Source organism: Bufo bufo, chromosome 10, assembly GCF_905171765.1.
Source record: "Bufo bufo chromosome 10, aBufBuf1.1, whole genome shotgun sequence".
Taxonomy (NCBI): Eukaryota; Metazoa; Chordata; class Amphibia; order Anura; family Bufonidae; genus Bufo; species Bufo bufo.
The window spans coordinates 26,046,323-26,065,331 of NC_053398.1; the positions used below are offsets into that span (position 1 = coordinate 26,046,323).

General features: G+C 47.7%; 1 protein-coding gene across 3 annotated transcripts in view; it reads right to left on the reverse strand.

Moving 5' to 3' along the window:
• Positions 1-19,009, reverse strand: part of ELP4 (elongator acetyltransferase complex subunit 4) — a 261,945-nt gene that overhangs the window by 129,177 nt on the left and 113,759 nt on the right. For 2 of the 3 annotated variants that reach the window (XM_040409515.1, XM_040409517.1), the window contains exon 7: positions 15,456-15,647. In XM_040409515.1, the coding sequence (XP_040265449.1) occupies positions 15,456-15,647 (192 nt within the window). The remainder of the gene's footprint in view (positions 1-15,455; positions 15,648-19,009) is intronic. The other variant, XM_040409516.1, reaches the window with a different exon arrangement.

A 19,009-nucleotide genomic window follows, 5' to 3' on the forward strand; every position in this document is an offset into this window, starting at 1 on the left:
GAATACCTTGGGGTGTCTTCTTTCCAAAATGGGGTCACATGTGGGGTATTTATACTGCCCTGGCATTCTAGGGGCCCCAAAGCGTGAGAAGAAGTCTGGTATCCAAATGTCTAAAAATGCCCTCCTAAAAGGAATTTGGGCACCTTTGCGCATCTAGGCTGCAAAAAAGTGTCACACATCTGGTATCGCCGTACTCAGGAGAAGTTGGGGAATGTGTTTTGGGGTGTCATTTTACATATACCCATGCTGGGTGAGAGAAATATCTTGGTCAAATGCCAACTTTGTATAAAAAAATGGGAAAAGTTGTCTTTTGCCACGATATTTCTCTCACCCAGCATGGGTATATGTAAAATGACACCCCAAAACACATTCCCCAACTTCTCCTGAATACGGAGATACCACATGTGTGACACTTTTTTGCAGCCTAGGTGGGCAAAGGGGCCCATATTCCAAAGAGCACCTTTCGGATTTCACCGGCCATTTTTTACAGAATTTGATTTCAAACTCCTTACCACACATTTGGGCCCCTAGAATGCCAGGGCAGTATAACTACCCCACAAGTGACCCCATTTTGGGAAGAAGACACCCCAAGGTATTCGCTGATGGGCATAGTGAGTTCATGGAAGTTTTTATTTTTTGTCACAAGTTAGTGGAATATGAGACTTTGTAAGGAAAGAAAAAAAAAAAAAAAAATCATAATTTTCCGCTAACTTGTAACAAAAAATAAAAAGTTCTATGAACTCACTATGCCCATCAGCGAATACCTTAGGGTGTCTACTTTCCGAAATGGGGTCATTTGTGGGGTGTTTGTACTGTCTGGGCATTGTAGAACCTCAGGAAACATGACAGGTGCTCAGAAAGTCAGAGCTGCTTCAAAAAGCGGAAATTCACATTTTTGTACCATAGTTTGTAAACGCTATAACTTTTACCCAAACCATTTTTTTTTTACCCAAACATTTTTTTTTATCAAAGACATGTAGAACAATAAATTTAGAGCAAAATTTATATATGGATGTCGTTTTTTTTTGCAAAATTTTACAACTGAAATTGAAAAATGTCATTTTTTTGCAAAAAAATCGTAAAATTTCGATTAATAACAAAAAAAGTAAAAATGTCAGCAGCAATGAAATACCACCAAATGAAAGCTCTATTAGTGAGAAGAAAAGGAGGTAAAATTCATTTGGGTGGTAAGTTGCATGACCGAGCAATAAACGGTGAAAGTAGTGTAGGTCAGAAGTGTAAAAAGTGGCCTGGTCTTTCAGGGTGTTTAAGCTATAGGGGCTGAGGTGGTTAAAGAAGGTAAAAGGATATTGGGATCTGCACACCTTAGATGGGGTGGGTGCTCATAGAGGATCAGGACAATTATAGGTAGCGATCTATGGCACACCACATTGATTGCTATTAGAAAATAGTAATTTTAATTCATTGATTCATAATCTTTACAACACTTTGTGTCATTCCACATCCAATATTACATTGAGCATAGCATAGGGTCATATACAGAGAGTCCCGACGTTTCGGTCAATTGTGACCTTTATCAAGGGATCTAGAAAAGATATAGTAAGAACATATAAGTGGGAGGGAATGAAAAAGCGTACGTGAAGAAAAGCAGAGATCCGGGATGAGATTGTATACCAAACGAATATATAAGGAGTTGTTATTAATGAAAGACTAGGTATAATCGATCTCAGATTGAATGCCATTGTAAACCATTAAATAGGAGAGCTCTGTATATGACCCTATGCTATGCTCAATGTAATATTGGATGTGGAATGACACAAAGTGTTGTAAAGATCATGAATCAATGAATTAAAATTACTATTTCCTAATAGCAATCAATGTGGTGTGCCATAGATCGCTACCTATAATAGGTCTAAAAAAGGTGGCGTGGGCAGGGAAAGGGATACAGTTATGGCCATACAGTTATTGGATACCACCGCCATACAGTGACCGGATAACACCTCTGTACAGTGACCGGATAACACCGCCATACAGTGACCGGATAAAAGAGTATAAGAGGGCACAAGACAGGGAATGACTAGGGGCACTGCACAGGGTGTGGTAAGAGGGCACAATGCAAGGTATAAGGGGGCACAGTACAGGGTGAGGGGCGCAGTACAAGGTGGGGGGTGCAGTCACATGACCCTGTGACGTTAGAAGGTCCTTATGGTGAATGCGGTTCAGACGCCACCATAATGAGAGGCAGAGGAGTGAGACAGGGGCCCGGGGCCCTGGATGGACAGGAGGGGTGAACACAGCAAGTAGGTGGAAGGGGCTCTGAGGGGGATTCATACAAGAAGTAGTGGCAGGAGGTCTGCGCAGTGCAGCAATAGGAGATAGGGTGGAACAGGAGCTCTGGATACATGAGGGAGGAAAGGAGACAGAAGGGGATCAATGAGGATGAGATAGGACAGGATATGGGAGGCAAACTGCTTAATGAAGCAGTAAAACAACTAAATAGCATGAAGCAGCATCCAGCAGCAGCTCGAAGAGTTCCCCCCTCCTGTCCCACTGAGAAGAGACAGTCACAGTGCAGACTCACTGACAAACTCTGCGTGTCTGAAGCCGGTAAGGTAACCTGCTGCTCTGCTGAACGGAGTGAAGAGGGGGCATGTCTGAAGCTCTGCAGCAGCCAGCCTCATGTGACTCAGAGGGCCCACCAAAGGGGTACTGCGTAAGTGAAATGACAGCAATGAGTGCTTCCATCTGCATTGCTGGAAGTGCTCATAGCAGCTTAGTGGGCCCCCTCAGGAGCAGTGGGTCCCGGCATTTGCCCGGGTTTGCCAGGTGCTGACACAGGCCCTGTACACCATGTTGTGTCCTGGGGAAAGTCAAGAGAAAACCATCTCCTAACATACTAGAAACCATATAATTTTGAAAGCCCCAAGCACGTAATAGTTAGGTTAGCCAAAGTTGTAGAAAGGATATTGTGGCTTTCAGTTCCATGGAGAGCTTACATCTGGGTAACTTCCAGTCCAAGATGGTCTGTGTAAATGGTTAACATTAGGAAAGTAATTACTGACAATCAAAATCTAACATGGCTATCATGAGAAATATGGCCCAGAGAACAAACATGACCTCTACGTTACAACACCTTCAAAAGTGTATTTCACACTATTCCAAAACACTCATTCCAGCTGGTTTTACAACATATCAGCGTCAGTAAAGGCTATGGGTTAATATAAGTTTAAAGTCAAGTCTGCGACTCTTCAGTCGGCTGCTGTCGCTCAGATGTGACAGGTTGCTGAAGCAGTTTTTAGACTTCAGTCATAAAAGTAAAAGAAACAATTCAAAAGAGAGATAAAGGACAAGAGTTCCTAACGCCTAAATAACATACATGGGCAGTGATATAGTGATCCATTTCCTACTTGCCATCGGGACATCTCTGGTGCCAACAAATTTAGATGCAACAAGGGCCAATTGGCTGTCATGTAGTGTTATAAATAAAATCAGACTTTTTGACAACTTTACAGAAGAAGAAAACTCAAAACTGTGAAGTTTTGCGCACAGTCTTCCTAATTTTGAGGGTTCATCCCCAAGTAGATGTCAACTTTCTTCAAGCTGGGAGCTATAAATGGCTATTCGGTTGTCATGCAGCATTGTAAAAAATAATAATAACGTCTAATCAGACTTTTTGACTATTTAACACAAGAAGAAAACTCAAGACTTTGTATTTTTAGAGCACGGTCTTCCTAAATTTGATGGTTCATCTCAAAATAGTTGTCCACCTTCTTCAAGCTGATGTTCACAATCCACCTATCAGTAATGTCAAGTTCAAGGACATTGTATTATTAAACAGGTTTTCGGAGATTAAATACTGATGACCTATCCTCTGGTATCCGGGTGTCAAACCACCGCCAATCAGCTGTTCGAGAAGGCAGTGGGGCTCACAGCACCGCCGCAGCCTTCTCGCAGCTTTACCCAGGCCAAGCTCATCAGTCACAGAAGTGAATGGGGCTGAGCTGCGATACCAAGCACAGCCGCTATACAATGTACGGTGCTGTGTTTGATGAGCACGGAGAAGACTGTGGTGCTCACACGAGCGCCGCTGCCTTCTTAAACAGCTGATCGGTGTGGGTCCCGGGTGTCGGACCCCTACAATCACTATTTAAATCTCGGAAAACCCTTTCAATATACCATACACTACATGTCCTGTTGACCCTTATCTAGTCTACTCTACTAGATAAAATGTATCTGTATGGAGCCACCTGCTGTTTGTTAATTTACTTCTCTGTCCACCTTGAGAAGGTGAATGCACATGCTCAGTAGGGTTATCTCACAGGACGACCAAAGAGGCTTTTAAGGATGGTCCAGCAGTTTAGTAAAGGGGGTACGTTGGGCTTTGCGGGCAAGACCTTGCTTACAGGTCAGATTACTAGCAGGCCTTCACACATACACATGTATCATGGGATTATATATGTGTTGAAGGTCCCACTAGAACCTTCGAGATTCCAAAAGAGGTGGAAAAATAGCACAGAATGATGGACACTATAGCAAAAACCCAACGGAACCCATCTCACTCGATGGGGTTTCTGTTCTGTGACGGATCCTGCACTGCCATCATTTTCCAATTTTTTTGTTCTTGTAGAGGAAAAGCAACATGGAAATGCGAGCGCAGATGTGAACATAGCCTTAAGCCTTATGTATGGAACTTCGACTTGTCTCCGTCAATATGCTATGACGATTTACTGTTTACCGCACACATGTACATAGTTGATGAATAATGCATACATTTCTTTAAAATGCACGTGCCCAAATACACCCCCCATCTCCATGCTCATGGATATATCTGTGTAGGTTTCTAGCGACAGCAGCTGTGTACGTGTGCACTGCAGATCTAACAGCCCAGTTCCGAAAGTAGGTTGTCTAAGCCCTCAGGCAAAACGAGAGACAAGCAAGATGTGCAAAGCAAAACGTGATGTTGGCCCCTTCCAGGAAGCGAAGGGGTTAAGCAAAGTGAGCATCTGCTGTTATTCCAACCTAGAGGTCCGTGGAGTGGAGTGCCGGAGCCTGAGACCACATGTTCGCCTGTCCTCCCCATCCTGCCATCTTCCCCAATTATCTATTAACATCCAGGGCTCTACACATGCTCTCAGAGGTTCTTTAACAGGCTTCTAGGAAAGCAGAACAAGCACACAGCAGGGCTCTGGGAACACGGTAATGCAGGCTATACAGAGACCATCGCTCCTCTGGCTTCCTAATGGCATCTTACTCACTAGCAAGGCTCTTCCGGAGGTTAATAAAAATTTAACCAGTCTTCTTCTCCGTGTAGGGTGCAGAAATCCACTCTCCATTAGAGAAGAGACGGGGAGGGACACCTTAACTATCCCGAATTGTTCCAACGGAAAAGCAAAAGACAAAATGGAAAATAAATGATTGGCTGGACAGAAAAGTATACGGGGGCTACAGATTGTATATTCTTGCCGTACCCGTTATCTGCAGGATGCAAAAATAAAAAACGCAACATAAATGTATTAAAATAAATGTGCGAAGATACAGTCCATACATATGAACACAGAGCTTGTATACTGAGTACAGTACTGAATGTTAGACCCCCTGTTAAACCCCATTTTTCATCTAAATAATGCACCTAGGCTAGGCAGTCTAGCCAAAAAAAAAACACCCAACATTTACAAGGAGTAAGGGAAAGGATTTAAAGGAGTTGTCCCATGAAAAATGTTTTACATTTTTCAAAGCATCCCCTGGCTCTGAATAGTTTTGTAATTGGATGTAATTAAAAATTTAGTATGGTCTCTGAGTTATTGTATAAAATGTATATGTAGGTCGCCACCTGCTGTTTGTTCTTTTCTTTATTTCTCTGTCCACCTTTGCCGAGGTGGATGCACACGCTCAGTTCCATCTCTCAACTGCCACCAGCTGTATATACTGCTAATAGCTGTGAGAAAGCTGCAGCAGAGAGGACACACTGCCTGAGCTGTGACAGGGAGAGAGCTGCAGCAGAGAGGACACACTGCCTGAGCTGTGACAGGGAGAGAGCTGCAGAAGAGAGGACACACAGCCTGAGCCGTGACAGGGAGAGAGCTGCAGCAGAGAGGACACACTGCCTGAGCCGTGACAGGGAGAGAGCTGCAGCAGAGAGGACACACTGCCTGAGCCGTGACAGGGAGAGAGCTGCAGCAGAGAGGACACACTGCCTGAGCTGTGACAGGGAGAGAGCTGCAGCAGAGAGGACACACTGCCTGAGCTGTGACAGGGAGAGAGCTGCAGCAGAGAGGACACACTGCCTGAGCTGTGACAGGGAGAGAGCTGCAGCAGAGAGGACACACTGCCTGAGCTGTGACAGGGAGAGAGCTGCAGCAGAGAGGACACACTGCCTGAGCTGTGACAGGGAGAGAGCTGCAGCAGAGAGGACACACTGCCTGAGCTGACAGGGAGAGAGCTGCAGCAGAGAGGACACACTGCCTGAGCTGTGACAGGGATAGAGCTGCAGCAGATAGGACACACTGCCTGAGCTGTGACAGGGAGAGAGCTGCAGCAGATAGGACACACTGCCTGAGCTGTGACAGGGAGAGAGCTGCAGCAGAGAGGACACACTGCCTGAGCTGTGACAGGGAGAGAGCTGCAGCAGAGAGGACACACTGCCTGAGCTGTGACAGGGACAGAGCTGCAGCAGAGAGGACACACTGCCTGAGCTGTGACAGGGAGAGAGCTGCAGCAGAGAGGACACACTCCCTGAGCTGTGACAGGGAGAGAGCTGCAGCAGAGAGGACACACTGCCTGAGCTGTGACAGGGAGAGAGCTGCAGCAGAGAGGACACACTGCCTGAGCTGTGACAGGGAGAGAGCTGCAGCAGAGAGGACACACTGCCTGAGCTGTGACAGGGAGAGAGCTGCAGCAGAAAGGACACACTGCCTGAGCTGTGACAGGGAGAGAGCTGCAGCAGAGAGGACACACTGCCTGAGCTGTGACAGGGAGAGAGCTGCAGCAGAGAGGACACACTGCCTGAGCTGTGACAGGGAGAGAGCTGCAGCAGAGAGGACACACTGCCTGAGCTGTGACAGGGAGAGAGCTGCAGCAGAGAGGACACACTGCCTGAGCTGTGACAGGGAGAGAGCTTCAGCAGAGAGGACACACTGCCTGAGCTGTGACAGGGAGAGAGCTGCAGCAGAGAGGACACACTGCCTGAGCTGTGACAGGGAGAGAGCTGCAGCAGAGAGGACACACTGCCTGAGCTGTGACAGGGAGAGAGCTGCAGCAGAGAGGACACACTGCCTGAGCTGTGACAGGGAGAGAGCTGCAGCAGAGAGGACACACTGCCTGAGCTGTGACAGGGATAGAGCTGCAGCAGATAGGACACACTGCCTGAGCTGTGACAGGGAGAGAGCTGCAGCAGAGAGGACACACTGCCTGAGCTGTGACAGGGAGAGAGCTGCAGCAGAGAGGACACACTGCCTGAGCTGTGACAGGGACAGAGCTGCAGCAGAGAGGACACACTCCCTGAGCTGTGACAGGGAGAGAGCTGCAGCAGAGAGGACACACTGCCTGAGCTGTGACAGGGAGAGAGCTGCAGCAGAGAGGACACACTGCCTGAGCTGTGACAGGGAAAGAGCTGCAGCAGAAAGGACACACTGCCTGAGCTGTGACAGGGAAAGAGCTGCAGCAGAAAGGCCAGACCCTCTAAGAAAAGACACACCATTTGAGCAGAACAATTGGAGTAATGAATGAGATCTCTGGATCCATGTGAGGTACAGGGCTGGTTCTACAGGTGAAACTCGAAATATCGTGCAAAGTTAATTGATTTCAGTAATGCAACTTAAAAGGTGAAACTAATACTGTATATGGGAGACTCATTACATGCAAAGCGAGATATTTCAAGCCTTTATATGTTATAATTTGGATGATTATGGCTTACAGCTTATGTAACCCCAAAGTCACAATTTTGAGGTCCCCTTTGCTCAGGGGGTATGGATTAATTAGCTGACTAGGGTGCGACACTTTGAGCCTAGAATATTGAACCTTTTCACAAAAGTCAAATTTTAAGCTGCATTAATGCAATTCCTTTTAATTTGTATTACTGAAATAAATGGATTTTTGCACGATATTCTAATTTTTCGAGTTTCACCTGTAGTTTGGTTAGAAAGAGATCTCCTGTACTATATGTCTGATTTAAATTTTTTACATTGATTTTGGGATAACTCCTTTAAGGTAGGCAAAGACATGGCTTCTGTGCGATAAAAAAACCTTGGTTTAGGATTTTCTTGAAAAGGGGTTGTCAGCTTTGTACGACCCCTTTTTGTTAGAACAACCCTTAGATGATAAGGCGATTATAGGATGTTCCCAATACTAGGATCAAAGAGATCAGTTGTGATCTGTGGAGGACTTTGGCAACAAGTGTTCAATATCATTGCAGTGCCCCCACAGGGAAAACAAAGAATTACATCTTTATCTTCAGTCCATACTCTGTACCTTTATTTTCAGTTTTTTATTTTCTTCCCAATGTTTCCAGGACAGAAAGGGTGATTGTTTTCTATATGAGAGACAGAGGCAATTAGAGATGTCTCTATCTCCGCAGCGGGCAACATAGCTGCAAGTTTCTGTGGTTTTAAACAGCAGACACACAGGGCTACTGTATTTGATGGGCGTTAATGCCAATCACAGACATTTAACCTCTCAGATGCCATGGTCAGTTGTGACCATAGCATCTGAGGCAGCTTTCCCTGGGAGCGCTGGGCAACCGGCCCTAATGGCTCCCCTGCGCAGTGTTTGGGGGAGCAGTTATCGGGGGATCATGTTCGTTCCCCTGTGGTAGCCTCGGTCCCTCTGAAGGATCTGAGGCTACCACAGAGATAGTTCCTATCATACTGAATATCCCATAGGCTGCAATGATAATTCACTGCAGTCTATGGGACAAGTGATCTAACAAGAGTTCCCGTCCCTTAAAAAACCCCATAAATAAATAAATAAAAAAAATTAAAATATATATATATATAAAGCACTCACATTTTTCCATAAAAAATAAAGATCATAGGTATCGCTGTGTCCCAAAACGCCCAAACTATTAATATAAATGTATGTATCCTGTACGGTGAGCGGTGTAATGGGAAACAAATCAAAATAGCTAATTCTTAGTTTTTTCGTTGCTTCACCTTCCCAAAAAAAATGAAAAAATGTAATAAAAAGTTATCAAAAAGGCATACACAATCCAAATCCAAAATGGTATCACTGGAAACTACAGATCACGGCGCAAAAAAGTTATGGTCTGAATATGACTATGCAAAGCAGTCCCTTTGGGGTAAATGAAGAGGTGTCTGCGCAGGCACGGTACCCTCTCCATTCACTTTTATTGGAGCTTCGAAAATACCAGAGCAAGCATGCATAGCCAGTGGTGAATGGAGAGCGCACTGCACATGCACAGCCCCCTTTCCGTTCACTGCAATGGGACTGCTGGAAATAGCTGAGCCATAGCAGTGAACGGAGGGTGGCGGCGCTTGGGTGCTGCGGTCTCCTTCACTTCGGGGGCCAGCTATAAAGATAGGAGCGAGAGGTGGGGCCTATCAATGTCTGAGATGGGAATATCCCTTTAAAGGCGTTATTCAGCAAATAATAATGATGATCTATCCTCAGAATAGGTCATCGTTATCAGATCAGCGGGGGTCCGAGTCTCGGCACCCCCCGCCGATCAGCTGTTTCAGGAGGGAGCCGCAGCGCTGCCCTGAGCTCTGGGGAGCGCAGCCAACTACTGGCAGCTCTCCAACCACAGTGACGTACATTGTCTAGAGGCTGTGCTTGGTATTGCAGCTCAGTCCCATTCACTTCTATTGGGCTGAGCTGCAACCAAGCCATGTGACCGATGTACGGTGACATCACATGGCCTTGGAAGAGGCCACGGGGCTCATGGAGCATCCGACCTCTTCTAACAGCTGATTGGCGAGGGTCTCGGGTGTCAGACTCCCGCTGATCTGATACTGATGACCTATACTGAGGATAAGTCATCAATATTAATTAAGGGATAACCCCTTTAATGCAAACCCTTCCAGGAAGGACAACAGAAGAACGGCAAAACTGTAACTACATGGGGAATAAAAGTATTTACTATAAGAGACATGCCAGGTTCGTTTTTAATATTCTATTTCATATAATTTAATAATATTAATAAAAATAATAATAATAATAGTAATCATAATAATATGTACATTATAGGGCTGAAACGATTACTCGATTGAATCGAGTAATTCGGCACAAAAAAATCCTCTATGAAAATTTTTTACTTTGAAGATTCGTTTGTGTCACGTGACCACGGAGCGGGAGTGAAGCGCTTGCTATTACTCCCGCTCCGTGGTCTCCAGCTGGCCCGCAATACTCACCTTTCCAGCAGGCGGCCCCTGGACACTCCACAGCACATCCTTGGTCCCGCGCTGCACTGACCTCCTGACGTACGCACGCCGTGACCTGACACGCTGTGTGGCGTTAGACGCAGCGCGGAACAATGGAGTGTCGGCTGCGTCCCTGCTGGAAAGGTAAGTTGGTGAGACTAAGGACGCTGGGCCCTCCAGATGTCAGGAGTAGCAGGGGGGGGAGATGATTTCACAAGGGGGGGGGGGGAGAGCTGCTGGCACAAGGGGGGAGAGCTGCTGGCACAAGGGGGGGGGGGGAGATCTGCTGGCACAAGGGGGGGAGATCTGCTGGCACAAGGGGGGAGAGCTGCTGGCACAAGGGGGGAGAGCTGCTGGCACAAGGGGGGAGAGCTGCTAGTACAAGGGGGGAGAGCTGCTGGCACAAGGGGGGAGAGCTTATAGCTGTGGGGTGGGGGAGAGCTGATGGCTCTGGGGTGGGAGCTGATGGCTCTGGGGTGGGAGCTGATGGCTCTGGGGTGGGGGGGAGCTGATGGCTCTGGGGTGGGGGGGAGCTGATGGCTCTGGGGTGGAGGAGAGCTGATGGCTCTGGGGTGGAGGAGAGCTGATGGCTCTGGGGTGGAGGAGAGCTGATGGCTCTGGGGTGGAGGAGAGCTGATGGCTCTGGGGTGGGGGGGAGCTGATGGCACTGGAGTGGGGGAGAGCTGATGGCACTGGGGTGGGGGAGAGCTGATGGCTCTGGGGTGGGGGAGAGCTGATGGCTCTGGGGTGGGGGAGAGCTGATGGCACTGGGGTGGGGGAGAGCTGATGGCTCTGGGGTGGGGGAGAGCTGATGGCTCTGGGGTGGAGGAGAGCTGATGGCTCTGGGGTGGAGGAGAGCTGATGGCTCTGGGGTGGGGGAGAGCTGATGGCTCTGGGGTGGGGGAGAGCTGATGGCTCTGGGGTGGGGGGGAGCTGATGGCACTGGAGTGGGGGAGAGCTGATGGCACTGGGGTGGGGGGAGCTGATGGCTCTGGGGTGGGGGGAGCTGATGGCTCTGGGGTAGGGGAGAGCTGATGGCTCTGGGGTGGGTGGGAGCTGATGGCTCTGGGGTGGGGGAGAGCTGATGGCTCTGGGGTGGAGGAGAGCTGATGGCTCTGGGGTGGGGGGGAGCTGATGGCTCTGGGGTAGGGGAGAGCTGATGGCTCTGGGGTGGGGGGAGCTGATGGCTCTGGGGTGGGGAGAGCTGATGGCTCTGGGGTGGGGGGGAGCTGATGGCTCTGGGGTGGAGGAGAGCTGATGGCTCTGGGGTGGAGGAGAGCTGATGGCTCTGGGGTGGAGGAGAGCTGATGGCTCTGGGGTGGAGGAGAGCTGATGGCTCTGGGGTGGAGGAGAGCTGATGGCTCTGGGGTGGAGGAGAGCTGATGGCTCTGGGGTAGGGAGAGCTGATGGCTCTGGGGTGGGGGGGAGCTGATGGCACTGGAGTGGGGGAGAGCTGATGGCTCTGGGGTGGGGGAGAGCTGATGGCTCTGGGGTGGGGGGGAGCTGATGGCTCTGGGGTGGGGGGGAGCTGATGGCACTGGGGGATAGTGGAGCCGATGGCACTGGGGTGGGGGAGAGCTGATGGCTCTGGGGTGGAGGAGAGCTGATGGCTCTGGGGTGGAGGAGAGCTGATGGCTCTGGGGTGGAGGAGAGCTGATGGCTCTGGGGTGGGGGAGAGCTGATGGCTCTGGGGTGGAGGAGAGCTGATGGCACTCGGGGATAGTGGAGCCGATGGCACTGAGGGGAACTGAAGCACTTGGGCTGATCACACAGGGGGGAATGAAGGGTGTTGGGGACTGATGGCAGGGGGTCTGATGAGTTTTTATTAGAATACTTAATTAATCATAAAAAATAATCGATAGAATACTCGATTTCTAAAATAACCATTTACTGTAGCCCTAGTACATTATACAATGGTGATTTTCAGTAAACACTTTCACATCTTGTAGAATAAGAAGAAAGCAGAGCTTAAATGTAACCAGGAGAAAACAGCGATTGGTGTATTTGATGGTGGAAACAGATCTAAATGTTAGCACACACTCCAGCGTAATTGACAGCCATAGCTATGAAAAGCACTCTCAGGCAGCAGGGTTATCTAGGTCAGGGCTAAAACGCTCGCGTTGTACAGGATCGGAGGTAAAGAGAAGCGCTCTCAGCCTTTTCTCTCTCTCAAATCCCAGACAAATAAACCAGATTTTCATTCCATCAAACACAATACAACATCTCGGTATGTCAAACACACGACGGCGTGGGCAGACGTATCAAGCGGACATGCAGACAGACGTGGTTTAGACAGACATCGATAGAACAAAGAGCGCCCATTGTCAAACATCACAAAGACACCGACGTGAATATTAAAGGCATCTCTTGGATGTGAGCTCCTTAAAGGGGTTGTCTCATCTCAGACAATGGGGGCATATCACTAGGATATGCCCCCATTGTCTTATAGGTGCGGGTCCCACCGCTGGGACCCACACCTGTATCAGGAACGGAGCCCCGCAAAGTGATGGCTGGAGGACTCCGGTCTGGCCACCCCCAAGCGCTCTCCCCATAGAAGTGAGTGGGAGCGCACCGCGCATGGCCGGTCACCGCTCCCATTCATTTCTATGGGCCCGACGGAAATAGCCAAGCTAGTTCTCGGCTATTTTCAGCGGCCCCATAGAAAATGAATGGAGGGCGGCTGCGCACCACTTTCGGGGCTCTGTTCTCGATGTAGGTGCTGGTCCCATATAAGACAATAGGGGCATATCCTAGTGATATGCCCCCATTGTCTGAGATGAGACAACCCCTTTAAAGGGGCACACAGAAGTAAGACGCTATATATGTGTTTGTTGGGGGCAGGCATGTCAATGCATTTCATGGACAGCCAATTAATGTCAATGGATATTATGCAATACTTCATTGTGCCTGTGGTGGCGCTGCAGGGTAACTTAACACTTTTAGCGGAGTTTGCACAAAGATTACAGCTGATCACACAATCTTATTTGTGGGGTGGTCTGACTCCCGGCGCCCCCACCAATCAGCTGCCTCCTCACATCCTAACAAGCACAGCGCTGTACACTGGATAGTGGCTGTGCTTGGTATTGCAGCCCAAGTCTACTCACTTGAATGGGACTGAGCTGCGCCTAGGCCACGTCACTGGCACTGTGGTTTCTTCAAACAGCTCGTTGGTGGGACCCCCAGAGACCAGATATTGATGACCTATCCTGAGGACAGGACATCAATATCTAAATGCTGGACAACACCTTTAAAGAGGTTATCCCACAAACAGTAATTATCACCCTATTTACAAGGTAGGTAATAAATGTAGGATCACCGTGGGTCCGACTGCTGAGAACAGGGGCCCCTGAGTTCTCCATTTAAAGGGAGTGTTTGTGTGAAGGTTGGTCCACCATTTATATTCACTTTTATGGGGCTTATGCAGCCAGCATTCCCGCAGAAGTGAATGGACCGGTGGAGTGACATGTCCACTACTATTCCATTCAAACAGGGGGATTCTAGGACCCCTATTCTTGAGATAACTTGGGGTTCCAGCGATCCTAAATTTATCACCTATTCTGTGGATGGGTGGTGAATGCTTTTAGTGGGATAACACCTTTAGGCCTCATGCACACGACCGTTGTGTGCATCCGCGTCCGTTCCGTCATTTTTCACAGTTTAGCGGAGGTCCCATTCATTTCTATGGAGCTGTGAAAAAAAAACGGATAGTCCTCCGTTTTTTCTCTGCGTTCGTGATCCGTCAAAAAAATATAACCTGTCCTATTCTTGTCAGTGGAAAACGGAGGACGGACCCATTCAAGTCAATGGGTCCGTCAAAGAAAATGGATGCACAACTGGTATGTCATCCGTGTCCGCGTCAGTTTTTTTCTAAAAGACCTTGGTGCAATAAAATTACACTTTTCATTAACCTTCCTTTTTTTCCCCTGTCAGACAAAAAAAAAAGGAAGGCACAAGGAAACACAACTGAGGCAAAATCGGACACGGACCACTGAAGCCAAATCACTGACAGTGAAAAAACACTGTCATGTGCATGAGGCCTTAGAGGGACGGACTGGAAACTTAAAGTGTAAGTGTCATTCTTTTTGTAATTTTGTAATGTGTAGGGGCAGTGATACTGACCATTTTTATAATATACTTGTATATTATAAATGGGGACGGGGGCGGAGCTCCGGCGCAGCACGGCAGTGCATGGCGAAAGGCTGCCGGACTAAAAGTACTGCATGTCTGACTTTTTAGTCCGGCGGGCTCTCGCCGTGCACCGCCGTGCTGCGCCGGAGCTCCGCCCCGTCCCCATTATAGTCAATGTGGACGGAGCAGCAGTCCGGCACCACGGCGAAATAGCGGCAGGACGGATCCGACAGGGTGAACTGCCTGTCAGATCCGTCCTACCACTAGTGTGAAAGTAGCCTTACACTTTAAAGTGGCCCTGAAAAAAATTAAAATAAAAGTGGCCCCACACTATAGTCGGGTTCAAAATGACTAAAGGCGGGCCAACACAAGTAGGCAGGGATAACAGAAGTTGGAGTGGCAGAAATACCATGATGCCGCACAAGATGCCACTCCCTGCAGAACTAAATACCCCAGTGCAGCACATAATACTGCCGCCTTCACCACAGTATTCAACTGTATTCATCATCATCCTGAGGACAGCGATACAGTTGAGTTCAGGAGGGCCACTGGCCAGGTACATAAAAACCTGATGCTCCTAGCATTAACGCTGAAAGCATCAGATTGTTATGTGCCCAGCTGTCAACCGTAAGAAAGTCTCTGGGCATCATCCCACTGGTAAATGTCCCTGTAGGGTCTATGGCCAGTCTGCTCCTGCCCCTTTAAGAAACACTGGTCCCGACCTCAATTTCAGGGTCGGTTCTCTACAGGCGATCAGCATGGTTGTCAAAAGCATGATACTTCCAAGCAAAATCTAAAATTTTAGCTAGGTGCGAACTCCAACAAATGTATGTAAATGGTGCACGCTGTATGATACAACTGCTGCAACACATGGCACACCGTGCATGCGCAACCTCATGGCGGTGGCCTAGGTTATGCTGCTGTGATTGGTGCCAGGTTTTGTTTTTCACAAAACAGTTCTTGGACTTTCTGTCAAAAACATGGCTGCCTCACCTGGATGAGATGTGTAGGTACTGTGATGACGCACACCGACAGCGAGGACCGCAAGAGACCTCGGAGGGCATACAAAAAACGAGTCAAGCTGTGGAGATTGTGAGGCTGCTCCTGAGTACAGACATCGTCGCCCCACAGCACCGACGCCAGAGACTGAATTCCGATCCGCAGAATGTTCTTCTGCCCTTTCTGCTGTAAGAAAAGAAAAATGTATTATTAGCTACAAATCCTCAAGTTTCTGAGTTCACAGCTCGGCTGTCATCAGGCAGAGAAGGGAGGAAGCAGCTCGGCATCAATGGCACTGCCCATTTCAATCTGCAGTACCAGAAGACTTTTACAAAAAAATGGGTAAGGGGTACAGAAAATTGTCATTTCTCAAGCTTGAAGTGCATCTGTCAGCAGTTCTGACGATGCCAAACTGCTTTAGTCAAAGCTGTAGCATCCAATCAGGAGACAACTAGAGCGGTTACTCAGAGAGGAGGGGAGGGGCTATGATGCAGATCTAAACACAGAGCACTCAGTTAAGCTCCACCTTCAGAACAGAACCTGGCAGAATAAAACTTTCTATTCTTACTACTCCTGATAATAAATGCTCCACAAAAGGTTTGTTTTTTTCTGCTCTGTACAGTCCCTACCTAGTGCTGTCAGAACGCACAGGCGCTATCCAATGGATGGTGCCGTGCTTCAAAGATGAGAGGGGGGCTTCCGATTGGCGGAGGGTGCTGGGAGTTGGACCCCTGCCGATCTCATATTGCTGACCTATCCTGTATTACTGGTACATGATCCCACTTAATGTCACTACCTTTCTACACTGGGGAAAGGAATGCACTCGCTGAGCGTCGCCTGAAGATGACCTCCTAATTAGAAAAAAAATAAAGGTGAAAAGTTTGAGCTTATTAAAAAAAGTCTGAGTTTTAGCTGACAGGTGTGTGACTACCCCCGTCTGCTATGTAATATGAAGGACAGGCGCTGATCGGTATCGCACATTTCACTATGGCTGCTGGTGTCACATAGCCAAGAAATGTGTTACAGGCCCTGCAGTAATAGGGGGGGGGGAATGCTGCCTCCCAATCACCCAGAGGTGACAACTTCAGCTAATCCATTGCCCCGAACAAGAAATAATATTAAGGGCTTGTGTGCAGCGTGTACTCAGACTGCAGGAACTCAGAACACTTCTCTGGGTTAAAGGGGTTGGCGAGAAGAACATGCAACAAGTCCTAATGCTAAGACACAACTCGCGTCTCCAACCATCCCTTCTAATTAAGAGTGAGAAATATTTTCCGAGGGCGAGTGCGGGGGTTAAAGGGCTGGATCTGCAGCTTCAATTCACTATTTGGCTTAAAGGTAGTTTGACCTATGAAGACACGAGATGTCAAACGTGTTACTGGTTTGTAAGACACAAAACTGTTTAGTTTTTCAATTGTTTCAATTTGTTTTAACATTTATTTTTAGGGGTGACTTCACACCCGGCAGATTTTTTGTTTTTTTTGCAGAAATTTCCAAAACTGAAATGGAGTTGGTTTGGCAGGAAGAGCGTGGATATCTGCAAGCCTCGTTCAGATGAAAGGAATGGATTTTTTCATTTTTCTGCGCCCTGATCGTACGGCGGCCATTAAAACCTGGCCTGCTCATATCTACATAAATAAATGTCTTTATTATTGATGACCTATCCTCGGCGGGGGTCTGACTCTCGGCCCCTCCGCTGATCAGCTGTCTGAAGAGACTGCGGTGCTCAAGTGAGCGACGCAGCCGCCTCGCAGCTCACCAAGCACAGCGCCGTCCACTGGATAGTGGCTGTGCTTGGTATTGTGACCGACCCAGGGAGAGGCTGCAGCACTCACCGAATGCCAAGAGTCGGACCCTCAACGATCTGATACTGGTGACCTATACTGAGGAGAGGCCATCAATATCTAAAACTTGGGAGTACTCCTTTAACTAGTAATAGCAAGGGCATGTTCAGACTGCGGAATTTTCCCATGGATTTCAGAGAATGTGCAGCGTCCACATCCACGTGGAAATCCGCAAGCAAGTTGTCCCCCCACAGAATTGACATTAACTGGTTATCTGCAGGTGGTTGACATGCTTGCGGATTCTTCTGTTGTATATTTGAAATTCCCCCTTTCTGGAAATAGCTGGGGGGTATCTGAGATGGAACCCTGTGGATATGCCATGAATATCTGTCTAAGGGTCCATTCACACGTCCGCAAAATGGGTCTGGAATGGGTGCGGACCCATTCATTCTCAATGGGGCAGGAATGGATGCGGAGAGCACACTATGTGCACTCCGCATCTGAATATCCGGAGCGCGCCCCCGATCTTCCGGTCCGCAGCTCGGGAAAAAAATAGAACATGTCCTATTCTTGTCCGCAATTGCGGACAAGAATAGGCAGTTCTATGGGGTTGCCGGCCGGGTGTATTGCGGATCCGCAATACACTACGGACGTGTGAATGGACCCTAAGGGGGTGTTCACATCTCATCACCTTTTGTACGTTTAACGGATGGAATTGTAATGTCTTTCCATCCTTCCCTCACTTAAAAAAAAATATTAAAAAAAAGGAGCATGTTTCTATACTTTTTATTTTTGCAGGACAGAAAAGTGTGGTAAAAAAACCCATATAGAAATGTGAACAGGTACAAATAGAGTCAAAAGTGTGCACTTTTGAATTGCGTTTTCCCAATTATAGTCTATGGGTAAGTCGAGCAACAGGTATCTAATGTATTTAAACGTATACGATTGACGTAAAACAAAAACGAGATGTGAACAGTCCCTTAGATGGAAATACCGCTTGATTGCAGTAATGCAATATATATATATATATCACTTTAAAACAAATAAATAACAAACAAATAAATAAATTAAAATACAATTCTTAACGGTTGTTAAATTATTATTATATATTATTAAAGCGCCGTTCATCCCATAGCGCTGTACATATGATACGCGGTGCACATACATAATACAGACAAATTGCACTAAGCATGAACAAGACTGGTTACAGACTGGTACAGGAGGAGAGAGGGCCCTGCCCGCGAGGGCTTACAATCTACAAGGTGTGGGAGAAGGACACAGTAGGAGGCCGTTGATGATATCTCCTTAAATGGGTAACAAACCCTAACGCAGTACAAATGACAAAATTTGATTTGGCCGATTGCGTTCAGTCGAATTCGACGGCGAAAGTCAAAGCACAAAACTGAGTTAAGAACGAAAAACAACAAAAAAAAAAAGGCAAACAGCAGAAAGCAAATCACGAGTCCACGAGAGGGAAAAGGCAAAGCGAGGGACTCTGAGGAGTCGCACCGTGCACCTGAGGCTCATTAAAGGACCTTTAAAAAAAATAAAAAATATGGAGTAGTACATTGAGGAAGGACTCACATGTCCCTGCTGTGGTTTAAAAAAAAAAATGAAATAAATAAATTAACAAAAAAAAAAAAAGGCTGCAGATGGAAAACCATGCCCTGGGAGAGAAGGAGAAGCCAGAGAAGAGCAGACAAGCCGAGGTGCCAGGAGAGTGCTCTGTGTGAGTCTGGCACTATTTTGAGAACAGGCAGTGAG